The sequence below is a fragment of the Nothobranchius furzeri genome, chromosome 3 (genome assembly GCF_043380555.1).
Source record: "Nothobranchius furzeri strain GRZ-AD chromosome 3, NfurGRZ-RIMD1, whole genome shotgun sequence".
In the NCBI taxonomy this organism is placed as follows: Eukaryota; Metazoa; Chordata; class Actinopteri; order Cyprinodontiformes; family Nothobranchiidae; genus Nothobranchius; species Nothobranchius furzeri.
This window is the reverse complement of record NC_091743.1, coordinates 48,586,799-48,613,920: the sequence shown is the minus strand read 5'-3', so window position 1 is coordinate 48,613,920 and position 27,122 is coordinate 48,586,799. Positions and strand designations below refer to the sequence as shown.

The 27,122-nt window shown below is 40.9% G+C and overlaps 1 protein-coding gene across 1 annotated transcript; it reads left to right on the top strand.

The window, feature by feature from the left end:
• Positions 1-1,557: 1,557 nt before the first annotated feature.
• erbb3a (erb-b2 receptor tyrosine kinase 3a) lies at positions 1,558-26,067 on the top strand. The gene is made up of 29 exons (XM_070549864.1): positions 1,558-1,887; positions 10,520-10,677; positions 10,989-11,175; positions 11,468-11,593; positions 11,822-11,887; positions 13,568-13,686; positions 15,182-15,323; positions 15,491-15,604; positions 15,733-15,850; positions 15,934-16,007; positions 16,089-16,179; positions 16,338-16,355; positions 17,456-17,673; positions 19,185-19,317; positions 19,429-19,522; positions 20,008-20,162; positions 20,244-20,297; positions 20,397-20,538; positions 20,624-20,734; positions 21,234-21,332; positions 22,757-22,942; positions 23,041-23,196; positions 23,284-23,359; positions 23,427-23,573; positions 23,668-23,765; positions 23,848-24,033; positions 24,133-24,201; positions 24,293-24,554; positions 24,855-26,067. Exons 1-29 carry the CDS (start codon positions 1,782-1,784, stop codon positions 25,607-25,609), a joined length of 4,260 nt encoding a protein of 1,419 aa, XP_070405965.1. The 5' UTR covers positions 1,558-1,781; the 3' UTR covers positions 25,610-26,067.
• Positions 26,068-27,122: the final 1,055 nt, after the last annotated feature.

The following is a 27,122-nucleotide window of genomic DNA, read 5'->3' as shown; positions in this document are numbered from 1 at the left end:
CCTGACTGGAAGGATGAAGCTCACTTTACATCAAGGAACCACATAGATGGAAATCAACATCTGAACAGCAGCGGACCTCTTTATTAATGTTCAATCATATTCAAACAAAATGTTGATCCTCTTGGCCTGTTGGTTCAAAGCTGCTGGTTCAGTCGTGTTCATTTCTTAAATATTTAGAGAGCTTAGATGCACAGTTTTTGCAGGGCAAACAGAAACACGTCCTCAGCTCTTTGAGGAACCCTTTGTTGGTGCTAAAGAACTGTTTTATGTATCAGAATGTGTTATCTTTAGAATGTGTCACGGGTTCAGATGAAAAAAGTGGGAACACATTGTGCGACAGGCTGCAACAAGATTTCATTTAAAATGAATCCATGCCTGTTATGTGTTTATAAGTGGTTGAATTAAATGGGTTAAAAGTTGTCAAGTAAAGGGACAATTGTAAAGATCCATCAATTCATTCTAACCCGCTTATCCGGCGTCGGGTTGTGAAGGCAGCAGCATATGCAGAGAGGCCCAGACGTCCCTCTCCCCAGCCACTTGGGCCAGCTCTTCCGGGAGAATCCTGGCCAGCCGAGGAACAAAGTCCCTCCAGCTTGTCCTGGGTCTTCCCTTGGATCTTCTCCTAGTTGGACTTGCCTGGAAAACCTCACCAGGGAGGCGTCCAGGAGGCATCCTAACCAGATGCCTGAACCACCCCAACTGGCTCCTCTCGATGTGGAGGAACAGTGGATCTACTCTGAGCCCCTCCCGGATGACTGAGCTTCTCACCCTATCACTAAGGGGGGGGGGGGGCAGGCACTTGTAAATAGTATTTTCTTTAATTTTCCTGGATCGGTTGAAGGTCTCTCATCTTGTTTGTATTCCTTCAACACATCCTCACACCCAAGGCGTCAAAATATGACGCGACAACATATGACGATTCGGGACGCCCCAGCGTGTCAGGAGACGGCGATCAGGAACACGCTGGTTCACGTGGCTCCGCTGGCGTCAATGTTTGACGCGCGCAGTCACACGGACATTATTTGACTATTTAACCTTCCCCTCACCCCAATCCTAACCTTAAGGTCCATAAACAGTGGCCTTAAGGTTAGGATTGGGGTGAGGGGAAGGTTAAGTAGTTCACAAGTAGTTCTAATGTCCGTCTCACTACCGGCGTTGGAGACCGACGATCTGGGACGCTGTTCAGCTGTTTGTCCCTGATCGTTGTCTGCTGATGCGCTGGGGCGCCCCGAATCGTCATATATTGAGGCTTGGTCACACGCGTCATAGTTTTTAGTCAACTAATTTCTTACATGCAAATTTTTGCAGGGATTTAATACAACATATCCACAAGTGTCAGAAATAGAAAAAAAATGTATTTTTCAAAGGAAAAGCTTTAAGAAATGAAATTAAATCAGCCTTGCAGCTTACAGGGCGTCAGTGCAGGCAGAGCCCTCTTATAAATCAGTGCTGGGGAAAAAGCCGCTCCCTCCTCTGATTGGCTCAGCGCTGCGCTCCAATCACTGAGCTGTAGTGATTGAGCACACACAAACCGGCTGGGAAGTCAAATACCGAAACACACACAGGGTTTCTCTCCAGGGCGGATCTATTCCTCCTCTCAGGAGAAGAAAGCGCAGCTCCGGGAATAAAGACGCCTCATTTTGGATTAATATCGGGTCTAATTTGAGATTTTCTCTGGTTTGGATTCGCCGAGGACAGCTTCCGATGATAAAAGAAGAGGAATATTTCCTTTTTGTTTGTCTTGTGATGTTTGTTTGAAGTTCACCACTGTGGAGATTTGAATGAGGATGACCGCCCTCACTCGGAAGGTGCAGCAGGTGTTTTTCTTCCTGCTGCTGTGCGCACGCTGCAGCGCACAAACGCAGGAGGGTGATCAGACGCCAGAAGGTGGGCCTACACACACGCTCTCTCTCTCCCCCACACACACACTCACACACACATGTCAGCATCCTCGCACATTTTTATGTTTTGGAAAATGATCTGCCATCCAGCAGGACGAGAGCTCCGAGTCGTGGTGGGTGGACACCTGTCCTGAAAAAAACAGAAAACCTGTTCAGCACAAGTTAAACTTGTTTGCTGTGAGTCACCTGCACCTCTCCCACGGCTCTGTGTGCTTTATCGTGTTTGCTTCAATTGTTTCAAGGTTTTTAGACGCGGAGCCCAACCTTTTTCCACCTCCTGGAGCACACAGTCGAGCCAAAGTTGGTGTACGTTTAAAAAAGGTTATCTCCAAAATGTTTGAGTCTCCTTTCACTTTAATCAATAATGGAACAAACATTGATAAGTGTGAGAGGAAACCGGCTTTATTTGTTCAGAACTGTTGGGAGAACAAGTTAATAATGCATCTTTACTTTTAAGAAAATGTATTGATCATTAATTTAATCAGCTTTACAAATCGATAAATCAATTAAAACATAATTAAATTGAACAAAAGCATAATGTTTTGATTGATTATGTAAAGATCTGAAACATTTTCAAGTCCAGTTTTAGTTGCATTTTATTTATTGAAAATTACAATTTTGTCCCCATCTAAAAGTATTTAAATCATATTTTTTAAAATATTACTTTCTTCACTTAAAATTGGGTCAAGGACGTCTTCAACTACCATCCATCAGAGAGTAGTATTCGAGTACTTGAGTACATTTATTTAGTTACTTTTTGAAGGAGAAAGATATTGTGATCTGAATCTTGTTGTGGACTTTGATTTCACCACCTGGCTGCAGGTGAATAAATTCAGTGACTCTGAGAAAACATCCAGAACACGAGATCGCCCATGGTTAGTCAAATGATTAGATTTGAGGTGACTGAGTTTCTGCTAAACATGTCAACAATCTAAAAGTTAACAGAAACTTAGAAGTGTTTCAGAACCAGTGGCGCCATTGTTTGGCAGTCTTGCCTCTGTCTGTGCACCCAGGGCATCTGTGGCTACAGCTCATCACCACCAGGGTTTAAGTGTGTGTGTGGATGTCTGATTGTGTTGTAAAGTGCCTTGGGGGGTTGTAGAACCCTAAGAAGGAGCTATACAAATGCAGGCCTATTACCATACAATTTTCTTTAAAACAAAACACAATACATAACAACATTCTTGCTAGATAAACAAAAATGTGCTGCAGTGAGACGTCACTGCACATTCATTCAACTTTTTTTTATGCCGTTAAAAATGTACAAACATAACTCCATATTTTTAAATAATTGGTTATCTGATGAAACCAGTTGGCCAAAAATCGGTCTGCCTCCGCTGTGAACATTTGGAAATCATCCACATGAAAGATGCACTGATTTGCCTCGTTTCCATTGGCTGAATGGTTCAGAAATAAAAGCCGCACTGTTCACTAAGTCACTTTTATCTATCAGTCTGTTTTTATTTTGGATCACAGTTTTTGTGCAAATAAATGTTATTTTTCTATTTATCCAGTTTCCTTTTAATGAATTTCTAAAATTATAGTTTGAGCATCAAGTCAGAACTGAACTCAGCCTTTATCTGTAGAGCACCTACAGACGTGGACCATGTGACCAAAGTGCTGTACAAGAATAGAATAAAACAGGTAAAACTGACAAAGTAAAAATGAAAAGGTAGAAATCTATTAAAATAAAAACAGTTAACCAACAGAGATAAAATACATGAAAATAGGTCTTCAGTCTCGTTTTCATCCATTCATTCATTTTTTATTTATTTTGCACATGGCTGTGCACATCTCCGTTAAACAAAATGATTAACAGAGAGGGGTCTTACAACACGACCATGACTGAAAAGGAGCAGGAAGGAAAACATGTTGTAACTGTCCCATTCTTAAAGAGACAATATGTAATTTTTAACCATTAATATCTGGAAATATCCATCAAAATGTTGTTGTAAATTAATTAAAAGATCCCCAGTTGATGAAAAATATTGGCAGTTTCATGAGATATAACTATAAAAATCTGTTCTAAATTACATGGGAGCAGGTGTACATCTCCGGGCGACGCCATTTTGGATGCCATGTTTCCTGCTATGGAAGCCCGTTAGGACAAAATGCATTTCTTGGTTTGTAACAAACGGTTACAAAAGTTTCACAGTTAATAAACATTTTACATATTTACCTCTTCACTCGTTGCCAGTGATGAAAGGGGATCTGATGTTCTTGTCATTTTGCTGGAGGCTGCACTCCTAGGGATTTTTCACCCTAATGGGCATCCGTTGGTAAGGTCTTACTTGAGCACAAAAGTAATGCTTGCTTGCAATCATTTAGGTATGTACTACCCCCTGTCACCAGGGAAGCCACACACTGTCACTTTAAACATAAAGAACATAAAGAAAATATCACCTTATTACAATCTGCATAGTGAACAGTATTCAGCAAGTTCATACATTTGAAATATTCTGTTTGTATACAACCTCTTAAACTGAAAAATATTTACACACATTTTCAATTCATTCTGTAACGAGTTTTGAACACTGATGAGGAGCGCCTAACAGATGAGGGAAGTGTGTTCCATAGTTTTGGACCCACAACTGAGAACGTCCTGTCCCCTCTCATCTTCAGCCGAGTTCTGGGCCCAAAAGCAGAAGCTGGTTTTCAGAGCGAAGCGTCCGAGCGGGAACGTATGGCTGCAACAACTCAGTCAATTAGGCCGAAGCCAACCCATTCAGTGCTTTAAACACCAATAAAAGCATTTTTAAACAAATTAAAAAAATTGACAGCCAGAATCTGTGTCACGTAGTTATATTTGTGCTTTTTGCTGCAGCATTCTGCACGCTGCAGACGAGCAGCAGCACTCCGACTTACACCATAAAAACAGTTACACAACCACTGTCAGAAACACAGAATGACATATCAACAGATCTGTTCAGTGTTGTTTTTGTGCCAACAAGTAGGAGTGCGTTTGTTGTACTTATAGTGACATTCTGAATAAATTCAAAGGTTTAGTGGCTCAGAGACTCAACATCTGTCACCTTGAAACTAAATCAGAGTTTTAACTACTTAACCCTCTGGAGGCAGGCGTTGCAGATTTGCAACGTTAAAACCTACCTACCTGGTTACTCCACATACGTATTTCATGAGCATTTTAATTGCCCCTGAAGGACTTAGTTGTTTGTCCTTTTATCAAAACTTATTTTGAGCCTGAGAGGGTTAAAATCTCTTAACAGGTGATGCCTAAATAAGTGAAGTCCATCTGAAGTTGATTTTTGATTCCAGTGCATGATTTTAATCGTCACTAACACAAATAAAATCCTCCAATTAATTTACCCACATGGCTTTATCTGTAAACCTGTTATTTTTGTATTAAATGAACTGATTTGTCATACAGGTGCCCATTCTTTGTGCACACTCGCGCACATTTACCTGTGAAGCATGCAGTAATCTCTGGCCTCCAGTGCCAAGTTTCTGTTTACATCATCCGGCGTCTCTGCTGCTCCACCGAGCTTGTTTATCTCCTCCTCCCTCTATTCTTTACCGTCTCTCCCTCTGTTCTTTTGCGGTGTTGAAACCTCGGTAACCGATGGGTGAAAATAACAGCTCAACCTGATCCGTGAATTCTTTCATTATTGTGTTGGGTTACAAGTTGGCACACAGGACAATGACACCATGGAAGAGTGGGTTCACCCAGTGAGTGGCGGTGCTGAGAATGCGACAGAGGAAGGTTCAAAAGCGCTTCTTTAAAATGGTTGCTGTTAGCATTCTGACATTAGGACCATTGTGTTCGTGTGAGGATGCATTGACAATAAAGCCTCCACCTCAGTCCATTTTGGCTTCTCGTGCAGCTGGAAGTTGCACAATTCAGCTGCTCATAAACGTATCTCGTTCCTGCTCAAACACCTTGCAGAGTGGACCATGTCAGCAAGAACCCAACAAGACATCTGCACATAAGTTAGTTCCACAATATGCTGTTTTCACAGAAAAATCAACATTTAAAAATATTTTTACCATTTCTGGAAAAATTAGAAAAATTTGCTTGGGTGTGAAATTCCTCCCAAGCAAATGATGGGGAAGACTGTTGTTGTTTTAGCGTCCAGGAAATGGCAGAGAGCGTCTCAGCCAGAAGCTAACTGTTAGCATTAGCATCTCCACCACACAGCAGAACACCTTCAAGGCTTATGTTATTTGTGGAGATAAAACATCAACGTTGCAAATCAGAGTCGGTGAATCAGCCAATCAGAAGCAGATGTACAAACATCAGGAAGTAAGACTTTAAATCTTGTGGTGTTTAGCTCAGTTCTGTTCTCGCCCATTGTAAGTAAGTACATTTTATTTATATAGCACTTATCACAGACATAGAATCACAAAGTGCTTCACATAGATCGAAACAAAATAAAACAAAGTCATAAAATCATAATGATCTCAAAACAGAATTAGGTTGACATCAGAAAAAATTAAGTCATAAAATTATAAAATGTCACAAACGGATGAAAGATAAAAAATTTGAGTTAAAAATAAGGAAATAAAAGATTTAGGTATAAGCAGCTTTAAATAAGAGTCTTTAGCTGTTTTTTAAAAGTGTCCAGACTGTCAACGCTGCGTAAGGATAAAGGAAGATCATTTCAAAGTCGGGGTGCAACGGTCTGGAAGGAGCGATCTCCTCGACTTTATATCTGGTCTTTGGAACTTCTAGAGGGTTCTGGTGAGTGGACCTGAGGGCTCGGGTCGGAGTATAAGGCTTTAACAGTTCAGTAAGATAGGGAGGAGCTTGACCACGTAGAGCCCTGAATGTTATAGTCTGGATTCTAAAGTTAATGGGTTACCAGTGCAGAAACATTAGACATTAGAACATCTCTGCACTGGAACAGACTTCCCGGTGCTTTTGTTCCCCAAAGTATGAATTGCAAGGCAGTCATTCCTACTAGAGACCATTGCAAATGTATTGAATAAACAAGTGTTCTGCACCTTTACCACAACTTCCTGATTAAGTGAAGTGAGCATCAATCTTTCATTTGAGAAACACTCTTCAGCTTTGACGTTCCTGACCCCATGAGCATCTAGATGAAGGGTTTCAGGAGTGCCGAGTGTTGACTGTCATCATACCTGAAACCTCCCATAATCCCACTGAACAATGCAGATCTGTTCTGCAAACACAAGCTCTGAGCCTGGCAGTACAGATTCCCTTGTGACTTTTGTTGGGGAAATTTTATATAAACTAAAATTACAGACTTCCCATCCAAAACAACACCTTCCTCTGAGACAAACTTCTGAACATTTTTTATATCAAACATTTTAGGAAACTGAAAGAAATTAGGACAAATGTGTCATTTTTAATTTTAGCTTTGCATTGAGTTTACCAAATTAGAAAAAGAGACTTGCTGGATTGCCTCTTTCTGCTCAAGTGTGTTTACCCATTATATTAAAGGATTTGTGTTTTATTTTTTTCCAAAGCAAGAAAGTTCAGATTTAATCACAGCTGTTCTCACAGACTTGAAACAAAGCTCATCCAGAACTGCAAACATCTTAGAAAAACTACAAGTCTGGGTCCTTAATCAGAAGATTGGCCTGCTCGGTTGCAACTTTTTATAATCCCTACAGAAAACCACTCGCTCAGAGTTTTTATTATTACATTGACAGCCTGTGAATTGGGTTTTTGTTGCTCAACACAAAGAAACAGTGACATTTAAGAAGACCAGCAACAACGTCCTTCCTGAAATAAAGTCCCTGGATGTTCCTGAAGTCCTCGAGTGTTTCTTTTTTAACCAGAACTTTGATCCGGGTGAACAAAGACACATTTCCTGTGTCCTATCACAGAAAGCTTTTTCATCCATGAGGGAAGTGTGTATTTTTGTCATCATTTGTGTTTATGGCACAGAGTCAGATTCAGTTAAGTGTTCCCTGAAACACAATAAAAGACCCTGAACATGACTTTATGATCACATGATAAAGACTGTTGCCACATCACCTCACATGCACAAACACTGAATGGGTTTTCCTTTCCTGAAGGGTGAATAACATTAGCATACATCCAGGAAAATGATTTAAAATTTGTTAAAAACCACGACGCACACCAAAAGAACCTAAACCTAGATGGTGAGTGAAAACCAACAGGTTACCACAGAGTGACGATGTCCTTAGAAAACAAGCATAGGCGTGCGTGTGCCTTGCTTTGACCTGCCTGCTGTGCACGGGCTGTATGGTTAATAATCATTAGTCTTTTATGCCCTTGTTGATCCTGTTGTTCTTCTGGTTTCTGTTTTGACCCAAATGCCAGTTAATGGAAAACCTCACAACTCTGCCAAAGTGTTTCATGTCTGATACCAAACAGCATAGAAAAACACCAAGAGTACATAAAGTTTCTGTATTTTCCTTGAATAAAAATCAAATATAGAAAGAAAGAAAGAAAGAAAACAATCTTTTATGTAGCACCTCTCAGGATAAAAATCACAAGGCACTTCACAAGAACAAAAAAATTTTTTTTTTAAATGATTAATAAATATCATAAAAAATGAGGAAAATAAAATGTGATTAAAAATGTAAGGAAAAGGAAAGAGAAAATCAGTGGATCTTGGGAAAGGCGGAATAGGTAGAGCAGAATAAGGAGAGGGTGATGAAGGTCACGCAAAAGCCTGAACAGGTGAGTTTTCAGCTGCTTTTTAAAGGAGACCACTGAGTCCACTGATCTCAGGCTCAGGGGGAGAGCGTCTGGGGGCCACAGCAGCAAATGATCTGTCACCCTTTGTCTTTAGCCTGCACAACCAGCTTGGTTAAACCTAATGAGTCAAAACACCAAGATTGTTTTTGGAATGAGCTCTTTTTATCATGCTTTTATCAAGTTTTCTTTTCTGTAGGTTTTGGAAACAAATCCATGGAGTTGATGCTTCGTTAAATCAATTTTCTACATTTGTAGTGAGAGACTGAATGTTAGAATGCGTTTGTTTAAATCCTGAAACAAACCCTTGAATCAAATATTCTGTTTTCTGCAGCCTGCAGGTTTGATATTTCCCGTCTGTGTCAAACATTTTTATCATGTATTACATTTTGTGAAATGATATGAGGGCCAATAATGATCCCACAAACTGTAGTGCATTGAATCTGTTTAAAGACAATATACAAATGTTTTTAACCGTTCAATGTTTTCTGTCATTTATGACGGAATATTAAATGACACACTACATCAGCTGTTCTTTAGCTTTCTTTTTACATCTGACCAATCTAATGAGCCGGCAGTAAGGCCAGAGCACGTCTATAATTCAGTTGTTTGCCATGGAACTAATCTCTCAGTTAAGTGTTCAAGGAGATCTGGTAGGAAAGTCATATTTCTGCTGGAACGGACATGATGCAGGTTTATGGCCAAATATATGAAACGGTAATTGCATAAACCGTGGTGAAATTTGCAGATTTGATTTTATTTGATTGGAGTTGTTGCAGCAATCCACTACAACCTTTGCCCTGCTTGAACTATCCATTAGCATATCAATCCAGTTGAACTAATCTATTAATTCAATGATAAGTTGATTAAGGAGCTCCGATATTAAATGAAATCAAACTCTGATTACTTTTACCAGAAAATCACTTCATAATTTCATATGATCTTGCATGTATCTAAATCCCAACGTCATCAGAATCTGTGTGCTTTGATTTAGTAAGACTGCACGTGTTGTTGAAATACAAGAAATCACATTTTTATGTTTGTGCATATGTATTTATTTATTTTTCTTAATTTGTTTTTCTTGTTCTCTTCATCCATGTTCTCTCTGCTCCTTCGCTCCCATCTGGTATTTGAATAGCAAAGTAGTGATGCTGACTCTGTGAACTCCCACTGACCATAAACAAGGGTGTGTGTGTGTGTGTGTGTGTGTGTGTGTGTGTGTGTGTGTGTGTGTGTGTTGGACGAAAGGACATGTTCTGCACACAATTCTCAGCTTGTTTCTCACTGTTACAGTACATTCATTCAGTTTGAGAGAGATGAACAGTCTTATAGTAAATGGGATGAAACTGCCCTTTTGTACAAACTCCCATGAATGGTTTCTTTTATCTGCTATCATAATAAACACTAAGTTCACTAAATCATATTTAATTGTCATTTTCAAATTTGATTGGTCACTCTGAGTTTTGAATGCAGGCTAAATGTGAAAAAAGTCTTCTATCCCCTATTTCCTGCATTAGCCGCCGATTGTCGGTGAAACGGTTGGGTCAGAAAAGGCTACTCAGATCTACGTCACACTGTAAACTAACATTCATGGACTCACTCATCTTGGCTTGCAACAGGGAAGGCTGTTGTTGGTTTAGCTTCCAGCAGAGAGCAAAGCATGTGTCCGCTAGTAGAAGCTAACTGTTAGCATTAGCAACTCCACAACACGGCAGAACTCCTCCACGTTTGTGTTATTTGTGGAGATGAAACGTCAATGTTGCAAAACAGAGTCAGTAAGGCGTGTTGCTGTTATCCAATCAGAGGCAAATACCAGGAATCTGACAGTAGGACAGTAAAGAAAATGCAAAGTTGTTTTAACAAACTGACTTTTTGTAGTTGTAATACAAAAACGCCAAATATATGTCTATAAATTTAATCTGAAGAAATAACCTGACACACCAAAGATCAGATTACTCTACTTTTCCAGTGGCTGTTTGCACCGGCACCCAGAATTCTCTCAGCATGACAGGAGACACCGATAAGCAGTACGAGTTGACAAAGAAGATGTACACCGGCTGTGTCATTGTGATGGGCAACCTGGAGATAGCCATGATGGAGCACACCAGGGACTTCAGCTTCCTGCAGGTAGGCCTATTTAGCTCTTTTAAACTCCAGTGAGTCTCAAGTAGAAACTTGTGGAATTGTTGACGATACTTTTGGCAACCACTTGGGTATATAATGAAAGGGTGACATGTAGTTTCAGTTATGTTGCAAAGAATGTTGATTTAAGTTTGGTAATTGTCTTAAAAGTTGCTCTAGGCAGCGATACAGCTATCTATCGATCTATCTCTGACGAAGAATCTTAGAAAGTATACATAGCTCAATCCCACTTTAGACTGTAAAGAACAAAGCTGAGGTGACATTACTTATTCTTTTTTTTATTATTATTCATGCAGTCTATTAAGGAAGTGACAGGCTACATACTATTTGCTGTCAATGAGTTCAGCCGGCTCCCACTCGACAACCTACGCGTCATCAGAGGCAACACTCTGTTTGAAGACCGCTACGCCTTGGCAGTGATGCTCAACTACCAGAGAGACGGTCAACATGGCCTCCAAGAACTGGGCCTGACACACCTCACAGGTATGCAGCTTGCGTACCGTGTGTGTTTAAAGAGTGGGAAGTCAAGCTGGAACAGATAAGGACTCCTGAGCTCTTTTCCACCCACGCAGTGAAGTCACACCCTCAGTACTGGTGAAGTCGCAGGAATGCGACAAACGCTCAACTGCTCAACTGCCACCTTAACATGAGCTCTGACCCACTGAAACGTGTTTGTGTGAGGAGTAGCAAATGTTTTTGTGGAATGAGTCACAGGCCTGCCCGAGCTTGCTTTGCTAATTGCCACTTCCCTCATTTAAATATGTGTCACCTGCAGAGATACTGGACGGAGGGGTCAAAATCACTCAGAATCGGAACCTGAGCTATGCCCCTCAGGTGAACTGGCTGGACATAGTGAAAGATGAGTCAGCTCACATCGAGATTGAAGACAACGGTCCTAAATGTGAGTCCCAATTATGAGAGGCAGCATGAGATTATTGCATAGATGTTCATCATAAGGTAGCGAGAGCATCATATCTAGGATTGATTAATCAAGCAAGCAGCAGAGCTGTTTTTTTCCCTCCAGTAATACAAACAGCGCCTATGCTAGAGTATCAACTGGCAGATTTCCAGATTATGAATGTCAAAATTAAATCTTAGTAAGTAAAACTGAATTTTACATGCTCCCTAGTGCCTTGTGACAAAGCATGTGGAGACGTGTCGTGTTGGGGACCAGGAAACAACTCGTGTCAGATCTGTGAGTGACATCAAAACTTTCATTATCCATCCTTCCATTTTCTGTAGCAACTCCAGTGAATCCAACAGGCCCAGTAGAGATGCAGTTGTTACAGCGATGCTTGAAAAACAAACCAAGGAAAGTTTGAGATTCACATCAGTCACTGAACCATTCTTTACAATGTAGTTAGAGCTTTAATAATCTGGATTCACGTGCCATTTTCACACCGGTGCTGAGTTGCTGACACTGGTGTAAAGTGTAAACTCATTCATTACTCTTTAAGCATCTTTTGTGCATTCATTCCGTGTGTTTCACCCATCTGCACAACAGTTCTCATTTTTAACACAGCAAAAGTTTTATTTTTACCTTCTTTTTGCTGACGTTTCGACTATCACAGTAGCCTTTCTCAGAGCTTTGCTGCTGTTGGTGGCGTCACTTCCTTCTCCGTCTATCACTGGGCAGCAAACTGTAAGGCTTCGCCAAGGGTGACCCGTTATCAGCCACCCTTTGCAAGTTTTTCATGGATGATCTAGAACTAAAAGCCGTAGCCACTGCCCCCCCCCCCCCCAAACCTGCAAAATAACATTATAGAAATTCTATGTGGATGACATGATAGAAATCACACCAAAAGGACAAATAAATACACTAACAGAACACCTGAACAACATAGTTGATACAAACTACAAAAAAATGTACATATGAGGAAGAAATAGAAGGCAACGTAACATTAATGAACATGAACCCTAACCCTCAACAGACAAAAGATGAGACTCTGAACATAAACACAGAAAACCAACACCCACAGACCAATATCTATTATGGACATCAGAACACCCTACCATACATAAAATGTCAGTGATCAGAACGTGATGCCACCGAGCGAACATAATAACAGAAGAACAAGACCATAAACTAAGAGGACTAAGCTAAACAAAATGCTTTAAAGACCTGCAGATACCTGACATGGGCAATAAACAAAGGAAAACAACAAAGATAAGAAAAAAAAAAACAGAAATCCAGAAAAACAAGAACCAAAACCAGTGATAACCCTTCCATGATTCAGAGGTGTAACAGAAAAATAATTGCAACAATGAAAAAACACAACATGAACACACCAACTAAACCATACATAACTATTGGAGAAAGACTAGTACCCAAAAGACGAGATGTCAGCAGGACAGAATTTTGGAGTCATTTATGAAATAACATGCAAACTCTGCAATAAAACACAGATAGGAGAAACAGGACGCCAACTCAACACATGAACAGTAGAACATAGAAAAGAGTGTGAGAAAGAAACATATGGAAGACACACAAGAAGCAGAAAGTACAATAAAGACCACTGCACAAGGGAGAATCACATAATTGACTGGGACAGCACAATCATAAACACCAAACAACAAAAATACTAAAGATGGATTAAGGAAGAGATGGCATTAAAGAGACATGGTTACACAATCATGAACAGAGACGATGGGGTCTAAACGTTAGATCACCCTTGAGACTGTGTCATCAGAGGGCGACACCATCCTCTGACGCCCACAGATAAACGGAGAAGGACGTGACGCCACCATCAGCGGCAAAGCTCTGAAGATGGCTACAGTGATAGTCGAAAGACTCGAAACTTCAGCAAAAACGAGGTAAAAATAACTTTTTCTCTGTTGAACAAAGAACTGTAACGCACTCTTTACTCTGTTTCAGTGACAAAGACGGTGTGCGCCCCTCAGTGCAATGGTCGGTGCTTTGGTAGAAACCCGAGTGAGTGTTGTCACAACGAATGTGCTGGAGGCTGCATGGGACCCCTGGAATCAGACTGCTTTGTGAGTCGGAAGTTTTAACTCTTGAATAATTTAGGATTTACAAAAATATCTGAGTCTAAAAAAAATAGGAGTCTTCTGTTCTTCCAGAATGATCTGTTTCACTCCAGAATAACTGTATCAAAGACAACTCAGGAGCAAACAGGCCCCAAAATCTCTAAAAGGGCGACACAGAGATCTGTCCCAAGTCGTCTCATTTGATGTTTTTTCTAAAAGTGGAAATAATGATTTTTGTTCTCTAGCCTAGACCATGGATCTCCAACCTTGGTCCTAAACGGTCACTATCCAGCATGTTTTAGTTGCTTCTTTGTTCCGACACACCTGGTTCAATGTGTGAATAACCTAAGTGATACTGGTGTAGCACCTTTCAGAGTCCGAGGACTCCAAAGCAATTAACACTACAGTGTATTTAACCTGAAGCCAGATCATGGTAAATGGCCTGTGTTTGATATAGTGCCTAGTCCTAGAACCCCCCAAGGCACTTTACAACACAGTCATTCATCCATTCACACACACACACATTCACACGTTAATGGTTATGGTTTTGCCCTGGGGTGCACTGGCTGTTGAGCATGGGCACCACCAGTACCTCCAACCACCCCAAGCAGGCAATGTGGGTTAAGTGTCTTGCCCAAGGATACAACAGCAGAATTCTCTGCCAGGAGCGGGAATTAAATCTACAACCCTCTGATTACTTGACAACCCGCTCTACCTCCTCAGCTACTGCCATTTCAACATTTCATCTATCTCAGCAGAAGCCAGTCAGTCACCCACTGGTTGAAAAACAGGTGTGTTGAAGCAGAACTTAAACATGTTGGATGGGGCCCACGAGGATCAGGGAAGGAGATGTGTGTCCTGGAAGCAAACCTCCAATGAATGTTTAATGTTGTAAAATTTTAATCAGTATATCAATTGGGATGAAGAACAATAGAATCCTTGAGAAAATATTATTGATATTCTAGTTAATATACAATATTGTCTTACTTATTTAAAATCAGAGAGAGAGAGAGAGAGAGAGAGAGAGAGAGAGAGAGAGAGAGAGAGAGAGAGAGAGAGAGAGAGAGAGAGAGAGAGAGAGAGAGAGAGAGAGAGAGAGAGAGAGAGAGAGAGAGAGAGAGAGAGAGAGAGAGAGAGAGAGAGAGAGAGAGAGAGAGAGAGAGAGAGAGAGAGAGAGAGAGAGAGAGAGAGAGAGAGAGAGAGAGAGAGAGAGAGAGAGAGAGAGAGAGAGAGAGAGAGAGAGAGAGAGAGAGAGAGAGAGAGAGAGAGAGAGAGAGAGAGAGAGAGAGAGAGAGAGACTTTATTATCTTTAGAAAGAAAACATACATCTTACAGAATTGGTGTTTCTTGGGTTTGAGTCTAAAAAAATTACATTTATTGGACTATTGCCGTCATAAGTCAGTCCAAATGTTTGTTTTTTCTGTAGTGAGCATGCCTCAGACACAAAGCATACATAAATGTATGACTTCTTCTGATCAACGTGATATGTGACGTTTCACAGGCTTGCAAGAATTTTAACAACTCCGGTTCCTGTGTGGCCCAGTGTCCCCAGACAGTTATCTACAACAGAAACACATTCAAAATGGAGCCCAATCCCAACGCCAAGTACCAGTATGGATCCATCTGTGTGTCACAGTGTCCCCGTGAGTCACACACACACACACACACACACACACAGTCTGGGTTCACACATGGTCTCCATTCATTCTATATCAATGCAGTGTTATGTTTGCGTTTCAGAAAGCTCATGTTGTTAAATGTTAATGTAGTCTCTGACAAGCTGCATTTGTGGGTCTGTTTTTCTCATCAGCCAACTTTGTGGTGCATGAAAGCTCGTGTGTGAGCAACTGCCCAGCAGATAATACGGAGGTGGAGAAAAATGGAGTCAAACGTTGTGAGCCCTGTGGAGGTTTCTGTCCTAAAGGTATCAGAGCAGAACTGGACCAGATGAGACCGTCTCACTTTGTTTTTTCGACTTGGATTAGGAAAATCTGATAAAAAGGGCAAAAGTGTTGTTTTAGTGCATCTGTAACTTTGAACTTTTCCCTCCAGCTTGTGAAGGCACAGGAAGTCCAAACAGAGAAACCGTTGACGCCAGTAACATCGACAGTTTCATCAACTGCACTAAGATCCAGGGCAGTCTTGACTTCCTGGTGACGGGAATAAAGGGGTGAGTGAAAATAATTCTTTGTCGCCTTCTTTTAAATCAGAGTTGAATGAGATCTTTATTTTGTTATTTATGTTTGTTTAAAGTGACTCTTACAAAAATATCCCAGCCCTCGATCCAGAAAAGCTCAACGTTTTTAGCACTGTGCAGGAAATTTCAGGTGAGTGTGAGCTGATTTTTCTGAGCCTTTCTCACAGTAATGTCTGATTAATGTTCATATCAACAAAATCTCTATTCTCAGACTACCTAAATATCCAGTCGTGGCCGGAAAGCCTGTCTAACTTGTCAGTGTTTTCCAATCTGCACACAATACAAGGCAGAACACTTTACAGGTAAACATTTGTTTTCCACTCATTGTTGTTCTTGTGCCATCTTGTTATGTGGTGTTGTGCAATGCAGCACACGACGCACCTGCAGAGTCATAAAGCTAATTGTCTCTCGTGTCCCATGTCTCTGTTTCCTTGTCCCGTGATGTTTTGAATCTCTTAAGAGGATCAAATTCTAAAAGGTACAGTAAACATTTATAATCTAAACATTTTGTTTTATTTTTCCTCACTGTGGCGGTTAGGTTGAAGGATTTTGTCATTACATTGGTGGTGGACACTACTTATAGGAGTTTAGACTGATCTTCCATTTGCAAATATAAAGCAAAAAAATTTTGCCATAATTTGGGATCTCTAGACTTGATTGCTCTCAATGATCATGTCTTGCATAGATTCAAATACAACAACATTTATTTTGTTATATTTTAATTTGAAAAGCCTGTTGATGGTTTTTCTTTTATTTCACTTTTAAGTTTGTCAGTCATAGTTGCAGGTTTTGCTATTTAAAATGTGTATCAGAAATTCTGTTTTAACAACTAAACATGAATATTACCAAATCCCAAAATAAACCACTAAAGCTAAATGGGATTTTCAAAGTAAAACGTTAATATAAATTCTGAATTACTTTTAAAGGTGTGGAACACTGAAAACCCCTTTTATTTCTGATTACAATCGGTCACTCTGAGATTTTCATGCAGGCTGAACATGAAAATAGTCTCCTACACCTATCTCCTGCATTAGCTTCTGATAGAAAATAGACGGTGAAACTTTGGGATTAGACAATTCTGACAGATCTACGTCATACTGTCACTTAACATTTAATGACTCACCCATCATGACTCACGACGGGGAAGGCTGTTGTTGGTTTAGCATCCAGGAAAGAGTAGAGAACGTCTCAGCTAGTAGAAGCTAACCATGAGCATTAGCAAGTCCACCACACAGCAAAACTCCTCCAGGCTTGAGTTATACATAGAGATAAAACATCAATATTGCAGAGCAAATGGAGTCGGTGGTAGAGTCACGTTGCTGTTACCCAATCAGAGGTGAGATGTCCAAACATCAGGAAGTAAGACTCGAAATCCTGCCGTACAAGCTCTCCTCTGATGTGGCAATCTGCTAGTTTCTGAAACAGGTGCATCTGAGATTTTTGTCCCCGGAGAATTTGCAAGGCATTCATTCCTGCTAGAGACCACTGCAAATGTATTGATTAAAAAATGTCCAAAACCTTTAACTAGATCTAAGGTTTTATCGTGTGACGTTTTTTCCTTCTCACCTGCCGTTTCAGAGGCTACTCTCTCCTGCTGGTGAAGATTGAATCTCTGACCTCCCTGGGTCTCCACTCACTGCAGAAAATAAATGACGGCATTGTCTACATCTCAGGAAATAAAAATCTCTGCTACCATAACACTGTGAACTGGACGCGCATCCAAAACAGTGGCTCTCGTCCACAGAAACGAAACAAGCAGCCTGAAATCAGGAACAACAGAGCTCTAGATGAGTGTGGTAAGTGACTGAGGGCCAATGTAGCCCTGTTACAGATCCAGGTCCAACTCTGGGGTGTGAAATACCACGTTGTGTAGAAATTAATACAACTAATCATAACTTAACCCTAATAGCATATTTCTATTGATGTAAACATCAAAACAACATGTGGGTTAGCACTGGTAGGTCTAAGCTGTCACTATACAGGCTTGTACAGTTCCATCATCATGCTATTTATATAAAAATTTATAAATTTATAAATTATTCTTTGAAATGAAGCTCAAAATGAAGTATAAATAAACTTCCCAGCATGTTTCTGTGTGTACAGAGGTTTAAGATATTTACAGTTAAATCCCAGATTATTAAGCAGTCCGTCTGTGTCTCACACACTTAGTAGTGATGAATTTTTTTCTCCTCAAATGCGAAATTGTTTCTCATTGCAGCAGGAAGTCATTTAACGTAGATTAAACCAATGTGTTGACTGCACAGAAAGAATAGAATAGCATGCTTTTGTTGTGAAATCATGAGTGATATACTCATATGCATTGATTTAAAACAAATCAATGATCACCATCAGAAACATTATAAAAAAAACGGTTCAAATATTTGAATCAAAAGCTGTTGTTGTAAACTAATAAATCAAGTTTTCAAATGTATGCATCTATTTTAGGCTTTTAATGATCTTGTCCAGAATTGAGACAAGTCCCCTGTCCCCTCCCTCGCTTTTAGCACAGCAAACACAAGCAGCTTCACGGACAGGAAAAACGTCTTGCCAAAAACAGAAAGAATATCAGGATAGCTGCTACTTCAGAACGCTGCTGCCAGAGTCTTAACAAGAACGACGAGAACGGAGCACATCACTCGTGTTCTTAGATCCCTACACTGGTTACCAGTAGATTTTAAAGAGCTCCTACTAGTTTATAAGTCACTCAATGTCATGGGATCAAAATACATGTCCGATCTCATTCCTGTATATACACCCAATAGGGCTCTGAGATCCCTTGGAAACAATCAGCTGGTAGAACCACGGGTCAGAACAAAGCATGGTGGAGATGCATTTAGTTACTATGCTGCTCACATGTGGAATCAGCTTCCCCACGACCTCAGATCTGCCCCGACCCTCGAGTTGTTTAAAGCTAAACTAAAAACACTAATGCACTCATCAGCTATGTAAAATCATTGTTTCTTATGCTGCGTCATCTCCACTGTAATATGCGCTGTAACTTTGTCTTCTCCTTTAGCTCTAAGCTATAATTCTATCTATGTATATTTTAATCTGTGTTTTTATGTTGTTTTCATATCATGTCCTGATAACTGTGAAGCACATTGAATTGCCTCTGTGTTTGAAATGTGCTCTATAAATAAAAGCTGCCTTGCCTACTCTTCTTTAAATTAAAACTAACTTTTTTCTGGTCACTTTTCATTTGTAACAGATTTTAAATATTTATTTAAATCCCAAAAAGTTTACTTTGAGTTCTGCATCCACACCCACTGACATGTATCTTTATTCTGCTTTGTGTGTGTGCATGTAGCTAAAGAAAACCACGTGTGTGACCCTTTATGCTCCTCTGATGGCTGCTGGGGTCCAGGACCAGCTCAGTGTGTTTCCTGTAAGACATACAGGCGTGGAGGAGTGTGTGTGGAGGACTGCATGTTCCTAACTGGGTAGGTCTTTAGTAAATAACATAATCGAACATAACTCATGAGCATAACCTAATTTGAATGTCTTTGGCGTGGCCATCCCAAGGGTTTCAGTGTTATCTGTTGTGATTGCAGGAAGATGAGGGAGTTTGCTACTGAGTCAAGGGAGTGTATGCCCTGTCACGCACAGTGTAAAGTCCAAGAGGGGAAGGAGACCTGCAGAGGCCCGGTAGGATTTTCAGACTGTTATCTTTCAAGTCTTATGGCAACTTTTAAAGCCACACTGTTGAAAAGTTGAAAAGAAACAAAACAACTTTGTGCATTAATCTTCTGCTGCCCTCTAGTGGTTTTACGGTGCTCATGTTAAATGTTTGACTTAACGGTGTCCAAACTTTTCAAGACAAAGAGCCCAAAATGTCAATTAATAGTCCTTGCAAGTCACAACAATGCAAATGTTTGTAATTAAAAAAATTATTTTATGATTACATTTTTATTTTTGCTCCTCAAATCAGGGTCAAAATAGGCATATTAGTAAACACTGAACATAAACATTCTCTATCTAAATCAACAGCCTACTGGTGAGATAAATCTATCATTCTAGAAATGCAATTGAGGGCCGCAGAAAATCTCTCTGCGGGCCACAAATGGCTCCTGGGCCACACTTTGGACCAGCTGGTCAGCCACCTTTTTAAAAAGCTACGTTCTCCCTTTCAGGGTGCAGATCAGTGTGTAGCCTGTGCCAGCCTGCAGGACGGTCCACACTGTGTCTCCTCATGTCCTGAAGGTTTGATGGGTGGGGAGGGAGTCATCTATAAATACCCAAACAAGCGAGGCCGCTGCGAACAATGTCACATCAACTGCACCCAAGGGTGAGGACCGCAGCAGAACCTTGTGGTGAGACATGTTTGTTGTTCTCCTGGAAGCTGTTTGTTTACGTGTTCTGTGTTCAGGTGCACCGGTCCAGGTAAAGGAGGCTGTGACAGGACTTACGGACCAATTTCTGGGTAAACCATCCCCTCATTCTAACAAATTTATTATATTTCTAGCTCTTTGATTTTTATTAATACTGAGTGTTTGTTGCTCATTTTTACCTCTGTCAACAGACAATCGACCACGTTCATTGTTCTGGGAGTAATCGCAGTGCTCTTCTGTTCGTTCTCCATCTTTGTGCTGAGTGTCCTGTACCGCCGAGGCCTCGCCATCCGTCGCAAGAGAGCTATGAGGAGATACATTGAGAGTGGGGAAGTAAGTATCTTTTTTTTATGTAGTTGGTTTTTAAACTTGCTGTGACGCTTGTAATGAGAAAACAATTAACTTTGTGTGCTTTCAGAGTTTTGAACCTTTGGAGGAAAAGGAGAAAGTCCATGCTCGGTTCCTGAAACCGTCTGATCTGCGTAAGATCAAGCTGCTGGGTAGCGGTGTGTTTGGAACCGTCCATAAGGTAATATTGATTCTTAGTGAAGCATCGATATGAAATGTTTTGGCCGATACCGATTTCCAATATTGAGATCACTGTTATGGCCGGTAACCTATGTTTGCCGATACCGATATACTGACATTAATGCTTCTAAAATCAGCAGATTTTGTACAGAATGAAAATTATTTAAGCTGAATTTACGTTGTATGTACACACAACACACACATTTACGGTTCTGAGATGATTTCATTCACTGTTCACGTGACTAAACAATTACTTATCACCCACCTCACCCTCTGAAACAGGCAAACAAATGGAGACGAGACGGAAAAAATATCGGTTGTTAATATCGGTCCGGTTTTATTTATCAAACCCATACCGATATGTTAAAAAATGACTAATATCTGTGATGTCGATACTGATGCCGATACATTGTCCATCCCTATTGATTCTGAGATCGTTCTGTGGGATGCTCTCACAAAGAAACGTGTTAAACCATCTCTCTGCTCGCTTCACTTCACAGGGCATTTGGATTCCCGAGGGAGACACAGTGAAGCTGCCTGTTGCCATAAAGACGATTCACGATCGCACTGGTCGACAGGACTTCTACCAAATCACAGATGTAAGACAACAGGAATTCTGCTAAAACTTTCATATTACATGAGCTCCCTTCAGCCCTGATGGGAGAAAAACCAGCAGGATTTCAGATCAGATATCTCTGACATATTAGCGCCTGCACACAGGAGTTTTGGGTGGGTTTAGTCCAGTTCGGTACGATGACTCATTTGGATCCTCTGTGGATTGAGTTCTCTGTGCTTGATCAGATTTGGGTTATTGGAGCTGTTTCCACATAGTTTATCCACATTCGTAGAAGAAGAGTGTAAATGTTAATGGAATACTCAGGCTATTTTGTACTCTAGATTTTCTTTATTTTAGTAAAAGTCATGAATATTTACTATCTTACTCATTGTAATCAGCTTACTGAACAGCCAAGCCTGAGATGACTTCTGACGGAACTGATGAGCTAACAGCTAAGTTGAAATCAGCCAGAAGTGTTGCTACTGTCTTAAATGGATACTACGGTATGCAGTTTTGGCTTGCTCTTAGTCCCCTCTAGTGTTCGTTAGTGAAATTTATCTCACTGTGCGTTTGTCTTTTTAACACCTTAATCTAACAGATTAAATGTCTCCTCAGCCTTTATTAGCGTCTGCAGGAGCAATTAATCACTAAATGAAACAAATCATCTGTGTTCATGATCTAAAACATGCAGAAAATGCACTGGAAGCAGACTGCAGCACTGGTACCTCAGCTCCACTTTACTAAACCCAACAGGGACCGGACCGGCATTCTGATGTTGCAAGTGCGGTATTCTGGCCACAGAGGAGAAATACAGAGCGACTTTTCATTAACCCTGTAAAGGGTCACTGTAGCACATTTAGCTCAAGAAAAATTTTTAAAAATATGAAAAAGGTGCCAAGTATGCCTTTAAAACAGCTCAGATCTCCTAAACTACACAGTTCATGAAAACAGCAGTACTTTTACACCCATCTTAATCTTAGTGTACAGTTACATTCACAAAAATGTTTACGGTTATTTACAAGCACAAATGTTGTTAGCAAAATGTAGCACTTGTGGTGCATCCAGGGGTTCAGTCTGTAGGAGCTTTTCTACTGAAATAGCTGAGTAATGTGAAGTTGACAGCAAAGTAAAGATTTTAGTCCAAAAGTTTGAAGATTCGAGCTGTTTGGTCTTGGCTGTGCTCACGCAAGCATTAGCTCATCAGTCTATTTCTCCAAACAGAGGTCATTCAGAAAGTTATGAACAAGGAGTGAGATAGTAATGGTTTATGACTTTTACAGAAAAACACACAGAAAATGAACTGAAACATCCCTCTATTGTTGATTCTGCATAAATCCTAAACGCTTATTTAGGATCTTTGGAGCCATTGGCATTCATCCACCATGCACTCTGTAAATACTGTTCTTAGTATCTGTATTCACACTTATAAACAAATATGCTCTCTGAAAGCCTGAATATGTCCCGCAGCTCATGGTAACACTGGGAAGCATGAACCACATTAACGTCACCAAGATTTTGGGTATATGTCCTGGCGAAAGCCTGCAGCTCGTCAGCCCGCTCAGCAACCACGGCTCCCTGCTGGAGCACGTCAGGAGCAACAAGAACAAGCTCAGCCCTCAGAGGCTGCTCAACTGGTGTGTTCAAATCGCAAAGGTAACACAATAACACGTATAACTTATTGTATTTGCACACACGCACGCACGCACGAGTCGAGTCTGTTCTTTGACTCATGTTGCTGTCATTAACTTCAGGGAATGAACTACCTGGAGGAGAACAACGTTGTTCACAGGAACCTGGCTGCCAGAAACGTGCTCATCAACAATCATTTCACAGCACAGGTTTCAGATTATGGTATTTCAGAGCTGCTCTATCCTGAGGACAAAAAGCATTACTACAAAGAGGTTAAGGTTAGTTTGTCTTCAGCTTTTACCTTTTTCTCTCATACCTGTTTTCACTCACTCAACCATCAATAACGTCTCTGGTCAAATGTTTAGACACCAATCAAGTGGATGGCCTTGGAGAGCATCATGTTTCGCACATTCACACATCAGAGTGATGTCTGGAGTTACGGTGAGTTCAGCGTTAAAAAACACCTTTTTTTTTTTAGGTCAATCTGACTTTCTCTTCCTTGTTTTAGGAGTGACGGTTTGGGAGATGATGTCTTATGGAGCGGAGCCATACGCAACAATGGCTCCACAGGAGGTTCCTGATCTGCTGGAAAAAGGCGAGCGCTTGTCTCAGCCTCAGATATGCACCATTGACGTCTACATGGTCATGGTTAAATGTAAGTGACTTGGTTTCTGTTGACATCAAGAGGTTCATATTTGGGAATTAGCTTAGCACCATCTTCAAACGGTTGCTTCTTGGGTTTTCTGCAGGTTGGATGATTGATGAGAATGTCCGTCCAACGTTTAAGGAGCTGGCCGGTGAATTTACTAGAATGGCCAGAGACCCACCTCGCTACCTGGTGGTCAAAGTAAGACGGCACATGCTGTATCAGTGTTGTGTTTTCTTTGGAGCATAAAAACCCCAGTCTTTGTCTCACCATGGTCTGGCAGGAGGACTGCAGCCAGCAAGAACTGGCCCATGATGAAGTTGCCCAGCGGAGTGCAGACCTTGATGACTTTGACGATTTAGATATGGAGCAGGAGGACCAGGGGGCAGAGGGGGTGGATGACATGGCTCCAGCACCCTATTACCTGTCCAAAAGTCTGAGCCGTGTCTCTAGGATAGATCATCACAGAGTAGGATGCACTCCTTTCTGGATTTAAAGCATTTTTAATGTCTGCAAAAGTATTTTCCTTCCTGCTTGATCTGACATCTTGTTTTTTTTTGTGGTGAAGTTGGTTCCACATCCTTCAAGTGGGGCTGAATACCTGCCCATGACCCCAGGTGTCGACATTATAGGACAGGTAAGCTGCAAGAAATGTTTTTGCACCCTGTCCACATTATACGCAACCTTATTGGGAAAAAATTACATTTATTCTGTGATTTCTCACAAAGGCTTCATGGCAGTCACGCTCTCGACTGAACTCTGCTCGCACTGTGTCTGAGAGCTCAGAGGGGTGTAGCACAGCGGTGGAGATGGACGTGAGTGAGGACTTCCCGGTGGCTGAGGGCCCCAAACAAAGGCGTCAGCGTGAGGACAGTGCTTATGAGTCACAGAGAGACAGCATGTCGGGTGGACCGACGGAGACGCCCTCACCAGAGATAGAAGAGGAAGATCAGAATGGATATGTGCTTCCTGGAGGCAGCCCAGAAAGAGGTAATGTTGATGAGACTTCTCAGAAGACGAGCTGAAGATCCCGTCTTCCACTGAATGGTGCATTTTTATTTTTAGGGAGGACCCAGATAGGGATGTTTTCCTCTAGAATAAACAGTTTTCAAAGCAGTTAGCAAGTAATATTCAGAATTACAGAAAAGGTTTTTTTTAACTAAAATGCACGGAGGCCTCCACTAACAGGGAACAGGTTTTTGTGTTCACACTCATTCTGCACTTCTATAAGGGGAACATCAGTTTCTAACATAATGATAATAATACTTGTTACTCATTTGTTTATTTCAGATCTTCTGCTGTCATCATCTCGACTCACTTCTGTCAGGATGGCGAAGTCTCGCTCCTCTGGCCTCCTGGATGACCCAGATGATGAAGAGTATGAGTACATGAACAAGCAAATGTGCGTAACACCTGTCTCCATGAGGTCGAATGGCCACTGGTCGAATGCCACCAAGAAGAGGCCCTCCTCTGTATCTTCACAAGCAACAATGTGCTCCTGTGACACCACGTTGTCTGTGGAGGTCAAGGGAGGAGCAACAGTGAGCAAGAACAAGTCTGATTCAGAACAATTGGTTGAATACGAATACATGGACATCAGAGGGAGGGAACGAGACGAAAGCCCTCCAGAACACAACCCTCCTCCGCCCCCTATTATACCAAGGACGAGAAAAGAGGAAGAGGAGGACATATATGTGGAGGACAGCAACTATCATTACACTAACAAACAGCCAAAGCTGAGACGAGCTCTGAGAGACAAGAAGGAGCAGAGGATAGAGGGAGGAGATAGCAGTGAGGCAGAAGAATATGAGGACATGGAGAGCTTTGCTGCGCCTCCACCTGCTGATGTGGTGGTTTACCAGAACATGCAGAGGGAGGGGATGGAGGCTACAGGGCCACGCCCGTCTGAGTATGACTCACATGTGAGAGTACGGGCTGGAGTCGGGCATGGGGAGGCTGCTGCTGCTGTTGGAGACAGCTCTTTTGACAATCCAGGCTACTGGCACAGCAGGATGTTCCTGAAGCCCAACGCGGTGCCAACATGAAGAACATGTTAACCTCACGCCTGGGACCCAGTGATGAAGGACCTAATCTAGGAAACACAGAAGTCAGACAATGAAGCTGGTTAAAAAAAAACAACAAGTTCACTCAAAGGGATGAATCTCACCTCAGGAACTATGCAGACTTAATGCATTTTTTTTTGTTCTCATTTTTTAATGATTGTACATTTTTATCACCTGCTGTTTATATTATTGTTGTGTATATTTTGCTTTTGTAATATATTAACACATGTTTGACAAACATTGTGTTTTAACATAACTGTATATTGGTGTTAATTTGACACAAAATCTCAAAATAATGAGAAACTTTCTCAGATTAATGACTTTTGGTCTAGCATCATAGTTACACACATTTGTGCCGTTAAGTAAAGCAGACGAGCATGGCCTTGTGTTTTTATGTACTTTTGACATGAATAAGTATATTATACCATTAGGCTTCTCGTACATTTATCATCACAGCAGATGTAGCCTAGCTGTACATGAACCTTCTCAGTGGCCTAGTGGTAGAGTGTCTGGACCGGGAGAATGGGGTTCAAATCCCAGTCGGGTCACATCAAAGACTTTAAAAATAATTGGATCCAATGCCTCCTTGCTTGACACTCAGCTTTAAGGGCTTTGATTGGGGGGGTTAAACCACCAAATATAGCTCCCGAGCGCAGCCACAGCTGCAGCTCACCCAATGTGTGCTGATGACTAATGGGCCTGGTTAGAAAAATTAATATTGTGTGTAATTACAAGATGCACCTGAGTCAGTCTGTAGAAATTTCTTTTGTGTAATTTTGAGAATTTCTGATAAAGTTTCTCATTATAAAATATTTGCTATTTTCTTCCATTTTGTTGTCACAAATAGGCTTCCATACATTATTGTGTCCTGTGATTTGGGGGCATTTCAGGAATAAAAGCACTGAAAATTTATAACAGAACTGAACAGATTACAAGCTATTTTTTGTCTACCTTTTTAATGATTTAATGATTTTTGTTAGAACAAATGTGTTTTTTGTGAGGGGGGTTAATAACTGTTTTAAAACTTCTTACATCAATGCTATATGAAAAACATTTTCTACTAAATAAAATATTTTTAAATAGTCATTTCAGAGTTGTTTTTTTCTCCACCTAACAAGAACTAAAGTTTGCTGCTCATGAGACAAATGTTTGTTTTTATTACCCTTCTGATTAATACATTAAGTTAAAAATTGGGCTGTTTGGAGTTGGAGTAGCACATAGCCTCACAGCAAGAAGGTTGCAGGTTGGAAGCGTTAATAACTACTTCATTAATTGCAGGGTCTGAGCATTGGACAAGAGTACAAATCTATTGTGACCATTAGGAATAGGCTCCTTCCATTTAGAAGAGAGGGATATTTGGAACTTCCTTCCAGACCTACAACCCAAGATTGTACAGGTGCTGGCCAGTAAATTAGAATATCATCAAAAGGTTGAAAATATATCAGTAATTCCATTCAAAACGTGAAACTTGTACATTATATTCATGCAATGCACA

Bases quoted from the DNA above. Each gene is read 5' to 3' on its own strand.
- erbb3a (XM_070549864.1), top strand. From the start codon at position 1,782: ATGAGGATGACCGCCCTCACTCGGAAGGTGCAGCAGGTGTTTTTCTTC. The intron at 11,176-11,467 runs GTATGCAGCTTG...TGTCACCTGCAG, and splicing joins GGGCCTGACACACCTCACAG to AGATACTGGACGGAGGGGTC. The intron at 23,197-23,283 runs GTTAGTTTGTCT...TCAAATGTTTAG, and splicing joins ATTACTACAAAGAGGTTAAG to ACACCAATCAAGTGGATGGC.